At 37.8% G+C, this 20,236-nt stretch overlaps 1 protein-coding gene across 6 annotated transcripts in view; it reads right to left on the bottom strand.

Moving 5' to 3' along the window:
• Positions 1-20,236, bottom strand: part of sh3pxd2b (SH3 and PX domains 2B) — a 318,737-nt gene that overhangs the window by 58,814 nt on the left and 239,687 nt on the right. For 5 of the 6 annotated variants that reach the window (XM_072263727.1, XM_072263730.1, XM_072263725.1 and 2 more), the window contains exons 6-7: positions 15,063-15,088; positions 11,820-11,861 (exon numbers count right to left, since the gene is read on the bottom strand). In XM_072263727.1, coding sequence (XP_072119828.1) covers positions 11,820-11,861; positions 15,063-15,088 — 68 coding nt within the window. The remainder of the gene's footprint in view (positions 1-11,819; positions 11,862-15,062; positions 15,089-20,236) is intronic. The other variant, XM_072263726.1, reaches the window with a different exon arrangement.

Raw genomic sequence — 20,236 nt, 5'->3', positions numbered from 1 at the left:
AATACATTTCTTTTATCATAATTAAAATTCCAATGAGTTACAAATTGATTTTGACAACAGAAGGACTTTACCACTATATCATTCTCAGCTTCAGTATATCCTATTTTTGAGATATCAGTCATGACTCATGATCTGAAAAGTTGTCTTCGCCAACCTGGCTGCTGAAAATTACTCTTGATTGGAAAGGAACAGATAATGGTAGTTTACATTAAACGGACCTGGAGAGCTTTGAATACCTGGCAGCAAAAGAAAGAGGGTTGGAATTTAGGGTTGCCTGCGTTGCCAGTAACCTGGTTCTTCTGATCACAGCACACTCGGCACTGGCTGGATTCAAGGCAATCCTTATTTACATGTGCAAATAAATTCAATACTTTTCCACCCATAGACTTTAGTTGCAAATTGGTTTTGACAACAAAAGGACCACTATATCATTCTCAGAGATCATTCTGATTTTAGCACCAATATGGCAAATTATACATTGAAAAAGCACTTTCTAGCTGTTTATACTGAGACTTTCAGCACACACTAATGCCTTAAAACAAAACAACCTGTTATAATCTCAGGAATTAGCCCTTGCTTGCTCTTTGTTGATAAAAATAACTGAATTTTCTATTTTTCAATGAATACCTTAAAAGGGCTATCCACTTAATTCAATTCCTCTGCCTTACCTCTGCTTATTATCCACTCCTTCTTGAAAATTATTTACTTCAATCATTGTTTTGATAAGGTACTTGAAGCTGCTTAACGCCCTCTATTTACAAATACTCCCGCCTCTCTTTCTTCCTGTCTAACGGCACTAATATTATGCTTCCTGCCTCTCAATTCATTACCTCATGGTACAAGTTTCTAATTAATTTTCTAAGCAAATTTCAGTATGAACCCCTTTGTTAGATCTTATCTTAGTTTCCTCTTCTCTGGTGAAGAGTCCAGCTTTTCTGGTTTCTCATGCATGTTTTATCTCAGTAAATTGGTTGCACCTTATTCATGTCCTTAATATTCTTCTTTGAGACTATAATGAGTGAGGTCAAAGAAGAATGGCCAGACTGCTTCAAGCTGACAGGAGAGCAATAGTAACTAAAATAACCATGTGTTACAGCAGCGGAGTGCAGAACAGCATCTCTGAAATCGCAATACATCGAACCTTGAAGTGAATGGCTACAGCCGCAGAAGACCATGGACATACACCCAGTGGCCACTTTATTAGATACAGGTGGTACCTAATAATGTGACATACTATGTATAAGCATGCGAAAGTCTGCAGATGCTGGAAAGCCAAAGCAACACACACAAAATTGCTGGAGGAACTCAGCAGGTCAGGCAGCATCTATGGAAATGAATAAACAGTCAACGCTTTGCACTGAGACTCTTCTTTAGGACTATGTATAAATATTTCTAAATTTCAGATACATTTAAAAGCTATTGAGAAGTACATATTTTAATAATTAAAAATATTTTGTACTTTAAAGAAACCCTAAATTACTACCAAAAAATTAAAATATTAAACCAAGCCAAATTAATTTTCCATTTTAGATGCCTCCTAATCAGTGTCCTTCGATCCTACCAAAATTATAAACGCAATCCAGGTTTTGCTGCCAAGCTACAAACACCAGCCAGAAAAATCAGTACATATTATATATCCATCTCCCAACAGGTAACCTCATATTTTCCTAACATTAAGATTGCTCAATTATCAATTTGCTTATGTTCTCATGACATCGTTTGAAAGTGTCTTATTATGTTTCTTATTTTTGTACTGATGAGTGATAAAATAATAATGTCCTGGGAAAATATTCAGTCTTATGCTGGCTCTCTGCAAGAATTACTCATTTAAGTCCATTATTCCATGCTTCCCCCACAGCTACAAATGGCTTAAGTAGAACATAAATGCCAGTATTAGCCATTGGACAGAATTGCCTGTTTCTGTGTTGCATATTCTAAGCAAATAACTTTTCAAAGGGGATTGGTTACATACCATTTAAGCAGACAGCATATTCCACACGCTAAAATTTGCTTTGTGAACCAAATGTGTTCTTGTTTGGCTGGCTCTTGTTTTAAAATAAATAATCTAAGAAGTTTTGTGTCCCCACACTCATTTTAGTAGATGGTATTCATGTTTCAATTCCAAAATAAGATGGCTCCATTTGGCGTGTGCCACACAAAAAAGAACTCCCCTGTCCCAAATTCCAGTGTTTGACCCTACATCCTGCAATCACACGTCTTAAAATAATGGGTACCACAATTGGAGGTTGTACTTGCCTATAAAGAAACACTGGTGACCCGCCAAATGGTTCAATGTTTTGACCATGTTGGAGTTGGATAAAATACTTTCTTGTCCATTAACTTATACATGACTATACAGGCTAATTTGGCAGTTCAGTACATTTTGCCACAAAGAGTAATTAACTATTCACAAATAGTTAATATACAACTACAACTTCCTCAAAAAAAAATCCATCTGCTTCACTTATATCCTTTTGGAAAGGAAATCTAAAGTTCTTACCAAGTCTGGTTAAATATGATTTTAATCCCAAGTTATTCAATTTAACTTGGCTTCTGAAGTGATGTAAGTAAAACACTCAGTCGTAATTCATTGTATCAATTATATCAATATATTTATAGTATCAATTGTAATTAAGTGTCATAACATTAAGGCTAGATGGACAACGCAGCATCAACTTGGCATTTCACTGAGATACATCAAAGAAGCACCATTAAAAATGATCACATGCAAAAACTGCACACTGTTAGTAAATCTAACACTGAGAAACAAAAAATAGACTCTTTTGTGTCAAAGTGAGAACATATCTCTACAAAGTGATCTAAATTAATTACAAACATAAAACACAAAATAATTGATTGCATTAAGTATTCACCCCCTCCCTTTACTATAACACACCAAATCATCACTAGTGCAGCCAATTGGTTTTAGAAATCACATAGTTAGTTAAATGGAGATCTGTTTTTGGGGACCTGTGTGCAGTCAAGGTGTTTCAATTGATTGTAGTGCAAATAATCCCTGTATCAGAAAGGTCCAACTGCTGGTGAGTTAGTATCCTGGCACAGGTCAGGAGATGGATACCAGAAAATTTCAAGTCACTGAATATCCCATGGAGTACAGTTAAGTCAATCATCAAATAATGGAAAGAACATGGCAGAGCAGTAAATCTGCCTAGAGCAGGCTGTCTTCAAAAACTGAGTGACCGTGCAAGAAGGGAACTAGTGAGGGAAGCCACCAGGAGACCTACGATAACTCTGGAGGAGTTACAAGCTCCAGTGGCTGAGATGGCAGAGACTGCGCATACAACTATTGCCCCGGTGCTTCACCAATTGCAGCTTTATGGGAGAGAGGCAAAGAGAAAACCATTGTTGTTAAAAAAAAACTCACATGATATCTCAGCCAGTTTGTCAGAAGGCATGTGGGAGACTCTGAAGTCAGCTGGAAGAAGGCTCTATGGTCTGATGAAACCTAAATTGAGCTTTCTGGCAATGAGGCCAAACACTATGTTTGGTGTAAGCCAAACACCGCACACCATCCTTACCGTGAAGCATGGTGGTGGCTGCATCATGCTGTGGGGATGCTTCACTGCAGCAGGCTTGTGAAGGTAGAGGGTAAAATGAATGCAGCCAATACAAGGAAACCCTGGAGGAAAACCTGATGCAGTCTGCAAGAAAACTGCAACTTGGGAGAAGATTAGCTTTTCAGCAAGACAATGACCCCAAGCACAAACCCAAAGCTACACAGGAATGGTTTAAAACAACAAAGTTCATGTCCTGGAGTGGCAAAGTCAGAGTCCAGACCTCAAAGCAATTGAGAATTTGTTGCTGGAATTGAAAAGGGCTGTTCACACACGATCCCCATGCAAGGTGACACAGCAGGAGCAGTTTTGTAAAGAAGAACGGGGAAAAATCTCAGTGTCCAGATGTGCAAAGCTGATAGAGACCTATCCACACAGACTCAAGGCTGTAATTGCTGCCACAGGTGCCTCTACTAGATACTGACTTGATAGGGGTGAACACTTACGCAGTCAAAATCATTTTGTGTTTTATATCTGCAATTAATTTAGATCACTTTGTAGGGATCTGTTTTCACTTTGACATGAAAGAGTCTTTTTCTATTGATCAGTGCCAAAAAAGCCAAATTAAAACCACTGTGATTCAATGTTGCAAAACAATAAAACATGAAAACTTCCAAGGGGAAGGGCGGGGTGTGAATATTTTTTATAGGCCCTGTAATCATATTTAACATGCATGTTATATGGCCTTATGCTTAACACTACATATATAAAATTGCAATAATCGAACAAAAGCTTATTACTCGAGGTGACAAAATTGGTCTAGGTACAGCCTGGAGTAATTCTGACACTTAAACATCACTGCTGGAAGATCCATCATGCAAACAACAGCTTTTTGTTTCTCTTGACATTATGTATTCCCCTGGTATCATGAAATAGCTCTCCGTGCACAAACATGGTAACTTTCAAACTCAAAAACTAATCTCTGATTACAAGCACCATTTATGGACAACACAGAAAATCAAATCATTATTAATTTATGATGATAAAGAATAATAGAGAAAAGCCAGTTCTTATTCTTTAAGGGCTTAGCTCATCCAGCATTCCACTTAAGATTCAATTTGCTGAGCTGTAAGAATTGAAACTAATGCCACAGAATTTCAAATTACTCACTGCAAGTTTAATAATGCAAATAAACAGAGATATTTAGTGTAATACTATCAGGACCAACAGAACAAATGCAAGTAAAAGACAATGTGAAAAATGAATCAGTTACAAGTATGGAAATACCAATGTCCTTGAACAGAAAAGCCTACAAAATACAGTGAAAACAGTCCAGTCCAGGTAAGGCCCTCCAAAACGTTGAGCACATCTGCAAGTGGCACTGCCACAGGAAAGCAGCATCCATTATCAATGACCCCCACCATCCAGTCTATGCTCTCTTCTTGCTGCTGCCATCAGAAAGGAGGTACAGGATCCTTAAGCTCCACACTACCAGGTTCAGGAAGAATTATTACTCCTCAACCATCAGGCTCTTCAATCAAGTGGACAACTTCATTCATCCCAACACTGAACTAATTCCACAAACTATGGACTCATTTTCAAGGACTCTATAATTCATACTCTTGATATGTATTATTTATTTATTTGTGAATATTATTTTTCCCCTTTTTGTATTTGCACAATTTATTGTCTTGTGCACATTGGTATTTTTTTCCACACTTTGTTATGTGTGGTTTTTCGTTGATTCTATTGTGTTTCTTTACATTTGCTGTGAAGGTCTGCAAGAAAATGAATCTCAGGGTAGTATATGGTGATGTATATGTATGTACTTTGGTAATAAATTTACTTTGAACTTTGATCTGTGGAGAAGAAAGATCAGATATAGAATCAATTGCTTACTGGAAATGCTCAAGACACAAAATTCAACCTTGTGTTTAGTTATCTCCTTACTTTCTTCAAAACTGCTCTACTTGTAGTCGTGACTATTCTCTGATCCAGGGAATCGCTAAGAACAAAGAAATTGGGCATATTATTTTGAAATTTAATAGTGATGCATGCCAGTTTTTCAATTAACAAAATGCTTATAAGCAAGTGTTCCCTGCCTGCTTTATAAGGTACTATTTCATATAATGGTGTCACCTTAATATCAAAATGAAGCAAAAATAAAGATACGTCATTATCATAGGAAAAAAAACCTCAGTAAAAATTGACAGACTTAAACTTTAGAAAACCAAAATTAATCTGTATGTAATTGGGACTTGATACATTCTCACTGTGGATGTCCCTCATCATACTGTAAGAAAAGTATATCTTTAACCTGATGAAGTCAGCAGGTGATCTCATTTATCTGGACACTGCAAGACGATGTGGACTGGCAAATAATCACTTGAAGTTCCACTGTGCTCAAATTCATTTCTGTTTAGAGGGACAACAAAGAGAACAGCATCCCAATTTACCAATAATAAAACCCAATAGATTTTGTATTCATTCCGCATTGCTTAGGAACAGGGAAAAAAAAACACTAGTAAACCTGATTTAAATGCACTTTTGTACAAAAGTCTTACTCACATATGCTTGGCAAAATTTAATAAATGTTTACATTAAGCAGGCTGCACAATTTATTATCTTAAGGGAAAACTGAACTGGGCAATGATAAAAATTGCTACCCAGCATTTACCAAGGTAAGAGTTACAAGACAGGCAGCGTGTATTCTGTGGAAAAAAAACGTACATCTGCTCTCAATCAAGAAACTTAAAGCATGATCATCCATCTAACCCTAGCATAATTTTTAAATTAAAACATGTGGGAAAATATCTAACGGCAATGCAAAGAAGTTATATCCACTCAAGTCATCTTTGCCATTGTACAAGGCTACTAAGGGATCAACTGATACACAGGTACTTTATGCCAGCTCATTGATTTCATGATGTAGTGTAAATCTCTATCCTTTGCTTACCTATCACTTTGCCAAGAAACAACTTCCCCTTATGATTTTAGTCTTTGAATACCCAGATTAAATTTCCCTACACTCTTCTCCACATAGCAAGGCATTTCTCCCAGCCTTGTCACCACAGGCATATGGGTTATACATTTAACTTCAGTGTAATCGCCTTTCCCAGCAGTCAGAAAAATCACAAAGCAGATTGGATGAAATCTGGTTTTTCTATACTTGCAAATAAAAATCTTCTCAGTTTTAAGTTATTCATATGTTGAGATCACACCAAGTTAAAATGGATGTGAATCTCAGCACTTAGCTGGAATAAAAATTATGTCACTGAAATTAAAAGAATAGTTTATGAAGTTAGTGCCCAATTCACCATATCTGGCAGTCAGATGAAGTCTTTGAATCCAAGACTGGATGTCTTGGAATGTGCAGTGGAACGTCGATGAGGGCTATTAGCTGGGAGCAGAGAAATAATAATGCAAAAATAATTAAAATAAATGGCTGGAGCATAGTACCCTGGGGATAGAGACAGGAGAGTGAATGAGGGGTCAGGACATCTCCCGTGAGTCCTATGAGAGCCTGAAAGTAAAGACAAAGGACTCAGTTCTGAACAGCGTGTATCTGACTTGATATTGAAGTAGATGGTTCTGTACTGCTGGAGATGATAAGCAGGGATTCCTGGAATTACTCGGTAGCTTTTGGGGAAAGAGCTCACAATGCAGACAAGACTTGGGACTGCAAGAAACCAGCTTGCATGAGTTTATTATGTGAACATCACAATAAATCTATTTTCGTTGACAATACTCTCAACCCTGAACCAGGAGGATCCCTTTAATTAGAATGAAAGGGAATTCTTTGTTACACCAGACTGTGGGTCAGAATGTGGCCTGACAGAAAAGTGAATCACATCATCATCCCTTCCCTTTGCAGAAAAAAATTGAACCAGCCCAACACTCTACCAACATATAAATGCTCACCCCACCCCAAGGCACAAAATGACTGTACAAACATGAAGAACACTGGTACTGAAATATCTTCTTGTTACATTAAAGATATAACAAGGTCATATGTAAACAATTTTGCAATCTATGACATTTTTCTTGAAAGGGCAGTACATGAGGAGAAATCTCGTGTTTGAACTTGACTAAAATTCACTTTGTAGCCAAAAACAGTCATTATGAAATATGTATTGCAGCATTTACTGTAGTCCTCTGTTCTTCAGATTTCAAAAGATATTACTCATTTTCTGTAAAAAGCCAATGCATGTAAACAACGTCAAAGCTATGAGGCAAATATTGAGAAGTTATGCAAACTAGGCAATGACCAATTACTGGGATTTTAATTATACTTTTACTTCTACATTACCAAATGACAAACTGCTTTAATACCTGTACAAAAATTATTAGATCCAATAGATTTAGCACTTTGCCACTTTTCACATGCCATTTTGGTAAAAATGTGTGTTTATACTTTGTACTCAAGGTAAATTAAATGTTCCCAAGTATGTTACACAGATATGATTTAAGAAAAGGACGGTGAGCAACAAAAAAAAAATGATCTTGGTTTCATTTATTCTAAGCCAGATGGAGCTTGGATCACAGTAAATGATGGTTTTCCAAAAGTCAATACTATTTTCAAAATGGATTTTTCTTGGACTGTCCCTCCAAGTCAAGGATGATTTGCTTCTATCATAGGTCTACAAAATTTGAGGTGACAAATGAGTTCTATACAGGACATATAGATGCTGCCATAGCTGAGCAGGTGGGATTTGTTAAATGCTCCTTCTACAGTTTGCAGCCTTTGTGTTCCTATTGAAAAAATTCAAACTGTCCACAGACTTTTCAGATAATTTATGCACTAAATGGTCAGAACTTCCCATGAGTTAGATAAGACGTTACTGTTTTTTGAAGAGGCTTCTAATTCTTCCTTTAAATGCCTTCTATCCTGCTGGAAATTGCTTGCCATGACACAGAAAAGCACAGAGTATTTTTTTCAGGAATTTGGCATCAGGTGTGGATAACAAATGGGGTTATTTAAGCTAGATCAGTACCTCAATACCAGGAATGTTGATTCACCTAACCTGCCAGTGTACTTGGACAATTTTTTGGAGGTGATGTTGGTAATACTTCTCTAGTGATTGAAGTGTCTACGGTTGGCTGATCTATGACACTGCTGGAAACCACTGTCTTTTTTAAATAATACTATTTATCAGAATTGTACTTTTTAACAAATTCAAGTATTTTTCACACTCACTGTTAGAAAGCAGTATCGCAGCTGAACTAACATTTTATTACCTTTCTCATATTCATTGGCTAAGTATTAGCACGTTACCCGCATGATGCAATTATTTCAATTATGTCACCTATTAACTAATTTATCTCTATCTAGGGAATTTTTCTTATCCATAAAATTGATAGATTTTTCAGAAGCACCATATTGATTCTTACGCCCCTTAGCATTAATTGCCCTCTAAGCATTGTTTCTTAACTCTTTATTTAGTTTGCTTAGTATTTGTAAGTTCGTTCGTGCTCTAAAAATAGAAATATAGAAACATAGAAAATAGGTGCAGGAGTAGGCCATTTGGCCCATCGAGCCTGCACCACCATTCAGTATGATCATGGCTGATCATCCAACTCACAGCCCTGTACCTGAAACTGAACTCTTGGAATTAAGGCTGCTCGCCATGTTTGACTACCAGAAGAACCATAACGATCGGAAAATAAATGGAGACCCAACAACTCCAAAGTATTCAGGATAGGGATTACTGCATTTCAATGGTCTATGATCTTGGTGCTAGTCTTGTGGTCTTAAAATGTGTATGGAATGAGCTCTCAGAAGAAATGGTTGAGAAGAGGCAATAACAAAATTTAAAACATTTGGACAAATACATGAATAGGAAGAGTTGAGAGTGGTATGGGCCATGTGTCGGCAAATGGGATGAGCTTGCTGGGCACCATGACATGAATAAGGCATGCCAAAGAACCTGTTTCTGTGCTGTACTACTTTCTGGCTATGTCCTGGTCTTTGAACAGTCCTTTTCCTCAGACAGTCGAAGTACATAGTAGCACATTGATGATGGTGGTGAATTACATCACTATTGTTTAACCCTGCTGATACATGGTTCCTGAGGTACATAAAGTGATCCAAGTTGGTAAGGTTCTCATTGTAGATCTTGGTTGTCAGAGAATGGTTTTGTGACACCGGAACAAGTTGGTGAAGGACTGTAGTCTTAGAATAGGCATGTTCTCTTGTGTGCTGAGGTGAAGAAACCATCAACAGACCAGGGTTCAGCCTCAGTGTGCACAAAAACCAGTTTCTTTAGCATCGAGTGCGGAATGATCACTTCATTCTGGACTGATTATATGCTCAATTCACCTATAGTACCTTAAGGGCCCTGCTAAATGATCACAAATCTAGTGTCAATTTTTGAATGTTGCTATAAATAGTGCTGTATTTCAGTTATGAGCACTTCAGCAGCTCATGAGGAAAATCCATTAGATAAGCCAGTACAAAGCACATTTGGATCAGGAAGATTCCCTGTTTGGTTAATATTGCTTTTGCTGGGCTCCTTTTGGATCTGTAGGAATAAGGCTGGAGTATGGCTTCAGCAACACTTCAGCCTTAGTGCAACTGGTGATGATCCTGACTTTACTTACAGATAACAATAAGCTACTTTACTAATAGACAAAAATCCCTCAATGCATGTAGTATTATCCTGTAGCATAAATCAGGTATTCCAAAAGAATAGAAAATGGACAAACTGTCAATTTACACTTTTTAAGTAAAACTTGTTGTGATAAAAAGCATCAAGTTATTGCTTCTACTACTTGAATACTCTATTATTTTAACAGGAATATTTCAACACAAGCTTTAATTCTAAATTCTTTAAAAATGCACAAGTCATGCATCATAATTCTGAAGTATACACAAACTTATATTTCACTACTTAGAAATTCATCGCTCATTCACAATGTTATAAATAGCAGCAATGCATGATATCTAAGGTCCAGTTTAATGTTACTGACCAAAGACGAATTTCTACATAGGCTATGAGCTTTCTCAAGATCCCAAACAGTGCACAATGTCATCATTTTATAATACTTATAATTTCACTTTAAAATTTCCAAAGCAGTAGTCATGGTTGTGTTCATATTTTTCCCCAGTGTGCTTCTTCTATTTAGTAAACTCATCTTAAAACACTTCATAAATGAAAAATAAATTAGACACAATCTTAATAAAATTTTATTGTAAGAAAAACCGAATAACACCACTAATCCCTTTATTGCTGCAGTGCTGATTTTGTAAACATTTTCCAGAGCTTCCATCAAACGCCACACGTTTTAAAACACCTGAAAATCAAACAACTGCAGATGCTGGAAATCTGACGTAACAACAGAAAATACTGAAACACTCAACAATTCGGGGAGAGCCCGTGGAAGGAGAAGTTAACGTTTCAGGTCAATAGAAGGGCATTCTTTTTCTTTCTCTTTCCAGAAATACTGCTTGATTTGCCGACTGCTTCCAGTATTTTCTGTTTTACACCACACATATAAATAATTGTCATTACTTTGTATTTCCATCTACTTTCAAGTCACTTTAAAAATGTATGCATTTAAAAAAAAGAGCGCACAAATGATGCCAATCAACAACACCAAGGAAATGACAATGGACATAGTGGTGGAATAAGTCATTAGTTAACATTTTCAAGAAAAGTAATAAGAATTGCTGTAAAATAATGTTGATTACTGAGAGGTTACATAGTGAGACAGACAATTCTCAGAACCTGCTTGGATTAAGTGTAGCTTTAAATAAATTGCTGTTGAATAACCCTCTTATAGGCCACTTGCTTCCTTCAGTTAAGATGAGGTGCTATAAAGTCACATTTTAATAATATAATATTTAGATTTTTTTTGATCAATTGTTCATTAAGACTAGCAAGCATTTCCAAATTTGATATATGCCACAAAAATCATATTCAGGGAAATATTTAAGAAATTTAATATCCAAATTGCTTTGTGCCAATGAAAGGGTTAGCAGGTGATTATTTGAACAATTACTTGAATGACAGTGCACCTATATATAGGGGGACAAAAACATATTTCATGTGAAACTTTCTTGAGTGATATCATCAAGGAAAAAGTTGAATTAAGTGAAAAGAACAAAAATCAGTCCCAAATTAATCCCATTTTAATCAATATTACACAGGTACTGAGCATGCATGAATCACACCGCATTTAGCATTAGGCTGGCCCCAACCACTGCTAATCAGCCAGCTGCATGGTCCAAAATCATAATGGTTTAGGACCATCCAGCAATGTTAAGGATCAGTTAAGTTATGGCCAAGCGAGTTTCTCTAATACCTCTTTTTAGAAACGATGCCGTTCTCTGGATTATTGCAAGCCCTAATGAAGGAAAATGAATGAAAGTACATGTGAGGAAAATGAAATTATTTTAAGAAGGTTTTGAATTGAGATGTTGAGAAAGTGAACTACATGCAATGCTGGATAATTTACCCTATATATGAGTATAATGCAATCATTCAGTAGAAACATACAAAACTCATTGCTTGCTTTGTATTGTAATGAATTTTGGAAGTCTGTACTGCATGAATGAATTATAAGAAGGCCCCTTTGACAGAAGCACATCAGCTGCTTAGACCATGTTAATATTTATGATCTGACAATAGTAAAAAAACAACACTGTTCATTGGAAATATTAATGCCTGGTGACAACATAATTGTGCTCCAAACACATCAAGAGAGAGCTTCAAATGACCAGTCTTGAGAACCAAATATGGGAATATATAACTTGAGTAATGATTTGCACTTCCATCAATTACAATTTTACTTGTATGTGCTTTGAGATCAATATTTAACAATGTTTCAATGACTTATGACAGCAAAGCTTTGGCATTATTTGCTGTTGCTTGTCTCAAAATCTCAGTGTTTTCCTGCGCTTTATCTGTTCTGTCACCATGAACTATGTAGTTAATCAGTTCAACATCCAAAACATAAATAATATGTATTTTTCCAAAGTAGATCAGAATCCACCCAATGTACCATACCAAACTATTTTTCATATATATATATATAGTAGCATAAGTTATTTTTTCACAAAGAAGTTTATTACTCAACGTAACATTTATCTTCACACCCTTGTGATCTGATCATAGAGTGGACTCATCATGCCTGTGTTAGCCCTCTAGTTCCATATTCTAGCCTCCAACACTCACCATGTTGCCTTCTTTACCATAACATATATTCAAAAAATCTTTGGAATTTCACCCAAGTTCCATCCCAATGAAATAATATTCAATCAGGTTCTACAACTACCAGATTTTATTTGATTATTCCAATGGTCAGTTGAAAAAATAACAAGATTTTCCCATGAACTACTTTCACGTTTGATTGGTACATCTTGAGCCTCCCATCATCTATTATGTATACATTGTGAAATAGTACACCATTCAGCATCAATGATAATGTAGAAGTATTAATTATCAGATGAGTTAATAGTCATTCCTATTTGAGCGTCTTTCTCCCTTGCATCTTAGTTCTTAGTTTCAAAGATTCTGTTGTCTGACATTGTTGATATTGGCACTGAAGGTATTGCCAGAACTTTGGTATGATTTGTTCTTTGAAAAAAAATTAGCACTTTTCCAAGAATCTTGGCAGTCCACAACCAGTTAGAGGAGAGAGCTTAGAGAGTGCATTTAAATTGCAATGGTAACTTAAATCCGTAAGACCATAGGACATGGGAGCAAAATTAGGCCATCTGGCCCATCGAGTCCGCCCCACCATTCAATCATGGCTGATCCTTCTTTTCTCCCCTCAATCCCAGTTCCCAGCCTTCTCCCTGTAATCTTTGATGCCATGGCCAATAAAAGCCTGAACGTATAATTGTGGTGCTTAATTTGAGTGCAAATCTAGAGCAGTGTCCAAAGCGCAAGAAAGAAGTGTCACTCTCCATTCACAGCAGTCCGATTTTACACCATTAACTTGGCAGCAGCACCATTAAATACGTGTGGATACTACATGAAGAAACTAAAAATGGAATCATTGAATCAGAAAATTTGTATGACTGGAGGAGGCCATTTTGCTTACTAAATTTACGGTGGAAATAACGTGATATTCAGACTACTCCCAGTTCTTGGACAATAATTGCATAGACACTGGCACTCCAAGTGAGCATCCTGACATTTTTAAGGCTTTCTTCCTCCATCAAGCTGCAAGTCTAGACCATCAATTCTTTCAGTGAAAAAAAATCCTAGTTCCCCATTAATCTGTCTGCTAATTACCACAAATTCATCTCTCCTAGTTATTCATTTCTCTGCTAAGGAAGGCAGACCTTTCCTATTCACGTCGTTTATACTCCTTATCTTTATATATCATTAAACCTTTTAACCTCCTTTGATGCCAAGAATGCAGCTCCAGCCTAATAATTGGCATGTATTCTATTCTCCAGCCTTAGTAATCTCCTCTTATATCATCTCTGCATTCTCTTTTGTGCCATCACATCCTTCATGTGGTGCAGTAACCCATCCTGCAAATGGTATTCCAGTTGCCGTTTAACAATGAATCACTGAAACCCAAACATAACGGGAACACAAAGTTCATACATTTTCTAGTTGTTTTACATGAATCACACTAGCTTTTGACTAATTAGATCATTTGCACAGAATCCTACTTGCGGTATATGGAATGGATTAAGATTAATATAAATAGTGTGGTAATTTTTTAGGTCTTTCCAGAAATTTTGTAAGTGTGTAATATCATATGAGTCATCAATTTGCAGAAATGACTCATCCACAGATGATCAAGATGTTTCTCAAACGTCCATTGCAAATACAATTTGCTTGTAAACAGCTGATGTATTTTGTTTTGTACAACATATCAGAAAAGATCTTTTCTAATCTCTTCAGAACATTTATTTCATGCTTGATACTTTCTGTTGTCTTGTGCTCAGTTTTCAATGTAAACAATGTCAGTTAACCTTTACTCTTATTCGGGAAATCCAGGTACAGTCTGCTTAGAATGTCTGGAGCAAGATCACATAACCTTTTGAAAGAGTGCATCCTGATTAACAACAGGAGCTTTGATTTACTTTTAAAAGTGATTCAGGCTTATGGCTCTTTGGCTAATAGGTAATTTACTGCTTTGCTCCATTATGGTCTACAGTCCCTGTCACTTTTTCAAAAGAATGTTCTGCTCATTTTGATTCCCTAGATTCCTGTGTGACTCTCATGGATAAATGCTACAGCTACTAACAAGATTTTTTTCAATTAGAAATTCTTACACGATGATAAGGAACTTTGTTACCACTTGTAGCAGATACGATTCCCATGAGCGGTTCTTTAGACTGGTCGTCAGAATTTCTCAGCATCCCATACTGATGCTACACAAAGGATACTGTCAATATATTCCAAAGAAAGATCTTCAAGTGCAGGTAAAACTAGAAAAACTGGTTAAGACCGATTTTACCAATTCACAATAATTCAGTAAACTACTATTTTCAGAGTAAACAATAAAATAAATATTCTAACATCCCTCATAAACAAATAAAACATTTTGATAACATAATCAATTCAATTAAATGCTTCTTACCAGATTTCTTCTTTGTAATTGGTTCTCTGAAATAAAAAGAAATAATATTTACTGAATGAATGAATTATTTTGTTAAAAGACGTAGCATCTTAATTTCCAGTATCTTTAATCAAATTATAGTATTAAAATTTAAACTACGCTATATTGAATGGTTCAAATGCTAACACTGTACTCAGTTCAATTTTCAATCTTTCTGAAGTGTTAACCAAATTTCCATAAAAATATACTTGAAATAATTATGCTCCCTTGCCAGGACTACTTTTCAGACAGTCTGAAGAAATTGGTTGTCCGCCAGTCTGTAATTAAACTCTAATCAGTGCACAGCAATTGACACATGGATAGATTCAGAAGAATAATTTTGATAATTATTGATCTGAAGATATCACAAAGGGAGAATAAGGTGTGAGTACTGCATACAAAAAATTCTCAATCGTGACAGAGGCTGAATGAAGGTAGTAAGGTAAAGAGATATCCACAGTACAATGAATCATTTTAACTTCTCACAATGTCTGTCTACAGTATCTTCTGCCCAAGTGAAAGATCAACTAAGTTTCTATCCTGCTAGATAGGAACATCTGTGAGATAAGGGCATTAGTGTAGCTTTCTATTTAAAGAATCAAGGAATTAATACTCTAACTTCACTAAGGTAGACAGGGCAGGGAAGGTGATGGAATGCAGCAGTCAACGGAGATCACAAATCCATAATGACCACATCTGAAGAAATCATCTGCAATGATTTTGTTAAGTAGTGCAGAATTCAAAAATGAAGAGGAACATGAAATTTAGTTGCAAATGAGACAGTTCATTCTGGCAGAGCCTCATTCTTTGCAACTATCCAACAGCGATGTATGCTCTGGCAGTCTCGGTAACAATGATTGCCAGCAGGTGAGCAAATTAACTACTGCACCATGGGACAAGGGTCCATACATGTTGGGGGAGTGAAAAGGAATGAAGTAATGAAAGGGTGCAGTAATGAAAGAAGACAATATAGGTAGGATAATAAATATTGTACTTCAGGGGTCCCCAACCTTTTTTACACTGCAGACGAGTTTCATATTGACTATATTCTTGTGGACCGGCCGACCGGGGGCGGGTAGGATTGCCAATGGACAAGAGTAGCAGTCAAATATGTTGTTAACCACCTGAGACTACAATGACCATGATACCTTGCGCGGGCACAAGTGCGCATGCGTGATTCGCACATGCATGTACGTGCCGATTCTTTCTACAAATCGCTTTTGGCGATTCTGTTCGGGGGGGGGTGTTAATCACAACTGGAATATAGGTGATAAGTGGCTAATACACTCAATTTTGTTTCTAAAAGGGTTTATCTAACGAATTTAATATTGAACACACAGCGCTTATTTTCCTCGCATGAATATAGTGATAAGTCAATTACCAGGGGAGGACAGGGGAGCTTGAAGTAAGTGTTGAATGAACTTCCAGTAGAAGTGGTAGAGGCAGGTTCGATATTATCATTTAAAGAAAAATTGGATAGCTATATAGACAGGAAAGGAATGGAGGGTTATGGGCTGAGTGCAGGTCGGTGGGACTGGGTGAGAGTAGCGTTCGGCACGGACTAGAAGGGCAGAGATCGCCTGTTTCTGTGCTGTAATTGTTATATGGTTATATAAGTAAGTCAATAGCATCATAATATTTTAAGTAACGTTTGGATACTAAACACACAGCACGTATTTTCCCCGTTTGAACATATAAAATCATTGCAACACACCAATATCGCTGAATCAGTGGGAGCCCTGGGCTTGTTTCCCTGCAACAAGACGGTCCTATCGAGGGGTGATGGGAGACAGCGATACTCGAAGGGGGTTCCTTATGTCCAGCCTATTCTCCAATTTGGTTTTCGTTGCATTCATTGCAGAGATATGTTGGAAATGGAAGCAACGTTTTCAGTGCTTTCGTGGCTATCTCAGGATATTTAGCTTTGACTTTGATCCAGAATGCTGGCAGAGATGTTATGTCAAACATACTTTTCAGCCCGCCGTCATTTGCAAGCTCGAGGAATTGATCTCCTTCCCGCGCTGACGTGGATGACACGCAGGTAATGACCTCACGTGCGTAATGACCTCACGTGCGTAATGACCTCGCGTGCGTTCAAGCTCAACAGTGGGCATGACAGGGAATGAGGAAAGGTGCAGCTGACTCATATCGCCAAATCATATCGTTCCCTCGCGGCCCGGTAGCGCATGCTTTGCGGCCCGGTGGTTGGGGACCGCTGCTGTACTTTACTCTGAATTCACTATCAAAGGTCTCTAAACACTCTGTTTCCAGGGTTTGCAGTTTCTCTTCAATGTTAGAGAGGAACTTGGAGTGGCAGAAAAAGGAAGAGAGTGGGAACCAATGACAAAGAAACTAAGGAGATCTGCTTAAGGAGTATGTCTAACTATGATCCTACTTAAAGCAAAGAGCTACAAATGTATTAATCTATCCATTACTGCTTTACTCAAATGCAAATTATATATGTTCCATAAGATACAAAAGTTAAAGGCATGGCTCAAGGATTGGTGTGAGAGAAAGGTGTTCAATTCATGGAGCATGAGCGTCAGTACTGTGGAAAGAAGGAGATACCCTGTCGGGCTGGACTTCCATTGGACTATATGGGGACCAGCATTTTAGGGAATTGCATAAGCGAACTGTAGACATGGTTTTAATTTATGTAATTGTGGAATGGTTCTGGTTGGCAGTCCTCAGGAGGTTGATGACAAACAACATGATGACAGCGCAGCATCACAAAGTGGGTACTGATTGACAAAGCTGGCCAGGATGGGACAGAGTGTACACACTTATCTCCAACTTGAGTCAGAGCAGGAACAAACGGTAAAAAGACTCAAAATGAAATATCTTTATCTGAAGACATGGAATACAGGTAAAACAATGGCACATAGTTTGGGTGTGGTTGTAAAGTAACCAGGCTTGAGAATTAATTATTCCAAAGATGTTAAACGTGTAGAATGGATAGGCAAAATGTAAATGGGGTGGGGGAGGGCAGCCTTCAAAATATAGGACTCGATGAACACAGTAGACTGAAAGGATCTTAGTTCAGAAAATCAATAATCTTGGGTGGAACTAAGACATATAATACATAGGAAGGGATGTAAAACCTTACTGGAAGTGTCTGTAGATCTCCAAATACTATTTTTAATATAGATGTTCTGCAAATCAGGAAATTGGAGGTGCATATCGCAAGCACTGAAACAATAATCCTGGGGAAGATTCATCTCTTTGCAGCTTGAGGCTGCATCTGGAACATCTGGAACATCTTTGGTCACCCCATGATAGGAAATATGGAGGCTTTGGAAGGGCTGCATAGTACATAGAACATAGAATAGTACAGCACAGTACAGGCCCTTCGGCCCACAATGTTGTGCTGACCCTCAAACCCTGCCTCCCATATAACCCCCCACCTTAAATTCCTCCATATACCTGTCTAGTAGTCTCTTAAACTTCACTAGTGTATCTGCCTCCACCACTGACTCAGGCAGTGCATTCCACGCACCAACTACTCTCTGAGTAAAGAACCTTCTTCTAATATCCCCCTTGAACTTCCCACTCCTTACCTTAAAGCCATGTCCTCTTGTATTGAGCAGTGGTGCCCTGGGGAAGAAGCGCTGGCTATCCACTCTATCTATTCCTCTTATTATCTTGTACACTTCTATCATGTCTCCTCTCATCCTCCTTCTCTCCAAAGAGTAAAGCCCTAGCTCCCTTAATCTCTGATCATAATGCATACTCTCTAAACCAGACAGCATCCTGGTAAATCTCCTCTGTACCCTTTCCAATGCTTCCACATCCTTCCTATAGTGACGTGACAAGAACTGGACACAGTACTCCAAGTGTGGCCTAACCAGAGTTTTATAGAGCTGCATCATTACATCGCGACTCTTAAACTCTATCCCTCGGCTTATGAAAGCTAACACCCCGTAAGCTTTCTTAACTTCCCTATCCACCTGTGAGGCAACTTTCAGGAATCTGTGGACATGTACCCCAAAATCCCTCTGCTCCTCCACACTACCAAGTATCCTGCCATTTACTTTGTACTCTGCCTTGGAGTTTGTCCTTCCAAAGTGTACCACCTCACACTTCTCTGGGTTGAACTCCATCTGCCACTTCTCTGCCCACTTCTGCATCCTATCAATGTCTCTCTGCAATCTTTGACAATCCTCTACACTATCTACAACAGCACCAACCTTTGAGTCGTCTGCAAACTTGCCAACCCACCCTTCTACCCCCACATCCAGGTCGTTAATAAAAATCACGAAAAGTAGAGGTCCCAGAACAGATCCTTGTGGGACACCACTAGTCACAATCCTCCAATCTGAATGTACTCCCTCCACCACCACCCTCTGCCTTCTGCAGGCAAGCCAATTCTGAATCCACCTGGCCAAACTTCCCTGGATCCCATGCCTTCTAACTTTCTGAATAAGCCTACCGTGTGGAACCTTGTCAAATGCCTTACTAAAATCCATATAGATCACATCCACTGCACTACCCTTATCTATATACCTGGTCACCTCCTCAAAGAACTCTATCAGAACTCTATCTGCAGAAGAGGTTTACCAGAATGCTACTTTACTTAGAGGGTAAGTGCGAGAAAAAAAGAGATTGGACAACTTGGGTGTCTTTTTCTGGAGTGGCAGAAGCTGAGGGGACACTCGGTGAAAGTTTATAACATTATGAAAGTTATAAATAGAGTAGACAGCTGATGTTGTTTTCTCAAAGTCAAAATGTCTAAGGTGCAATTAAGATGGGAACTGTAAGCTCAAAGGGGATGGATGTGACAAGTTTTATTTTTACCAGAGTAGTGGTTGACTGGAGAGTGCTGCGAGGATGGTAATGGAGGCAAATGCAACAGGGACATTTAAGAGGCTCTTAGGTAGGCTCATGAATATGCAGAGAATGGAGGGATATGGGCACTGCTCAGGCAGAAGGAACAAGTTTAGGTAGGCGTTTAGTTGCTAGTTTAAATAGTTCTGCACAACTTCATGACCCAAAGGGCCTGTTCCTTTGCAATACTGTTCTATATTCTATGACATAGAACCTATGTGTTACTAGACAAAACAAAGTAATTGCAATCATCTGGAGGATAAATTCAAAAGAATAAATAGAGATAACTTTCTATATGTTCAGAAAGCAGATGGAATTGGGTTCTGTTAGAT

This window comes from Mobula birostris, chromosome 7, assembly GCF_030028105.1.
Source record: "Mobula birostris isolate sMobBir1 chromosome 7, sMobBir1.hap1, whole genome shotgun sequence".
Classification (NCBI taxonomy): domain Eukaryota; kingdom Metazoa; phylum Chordata; class Chondrichthyes; order Myliobatiformes; family Myliobatidae; genus Mobula; species Mobula birostris.
The sequence above is the reverse complement of the archived record's forward strand: the minus strand, read 5'-3'. Positions and strand labels throughout refer to the sequence as shown.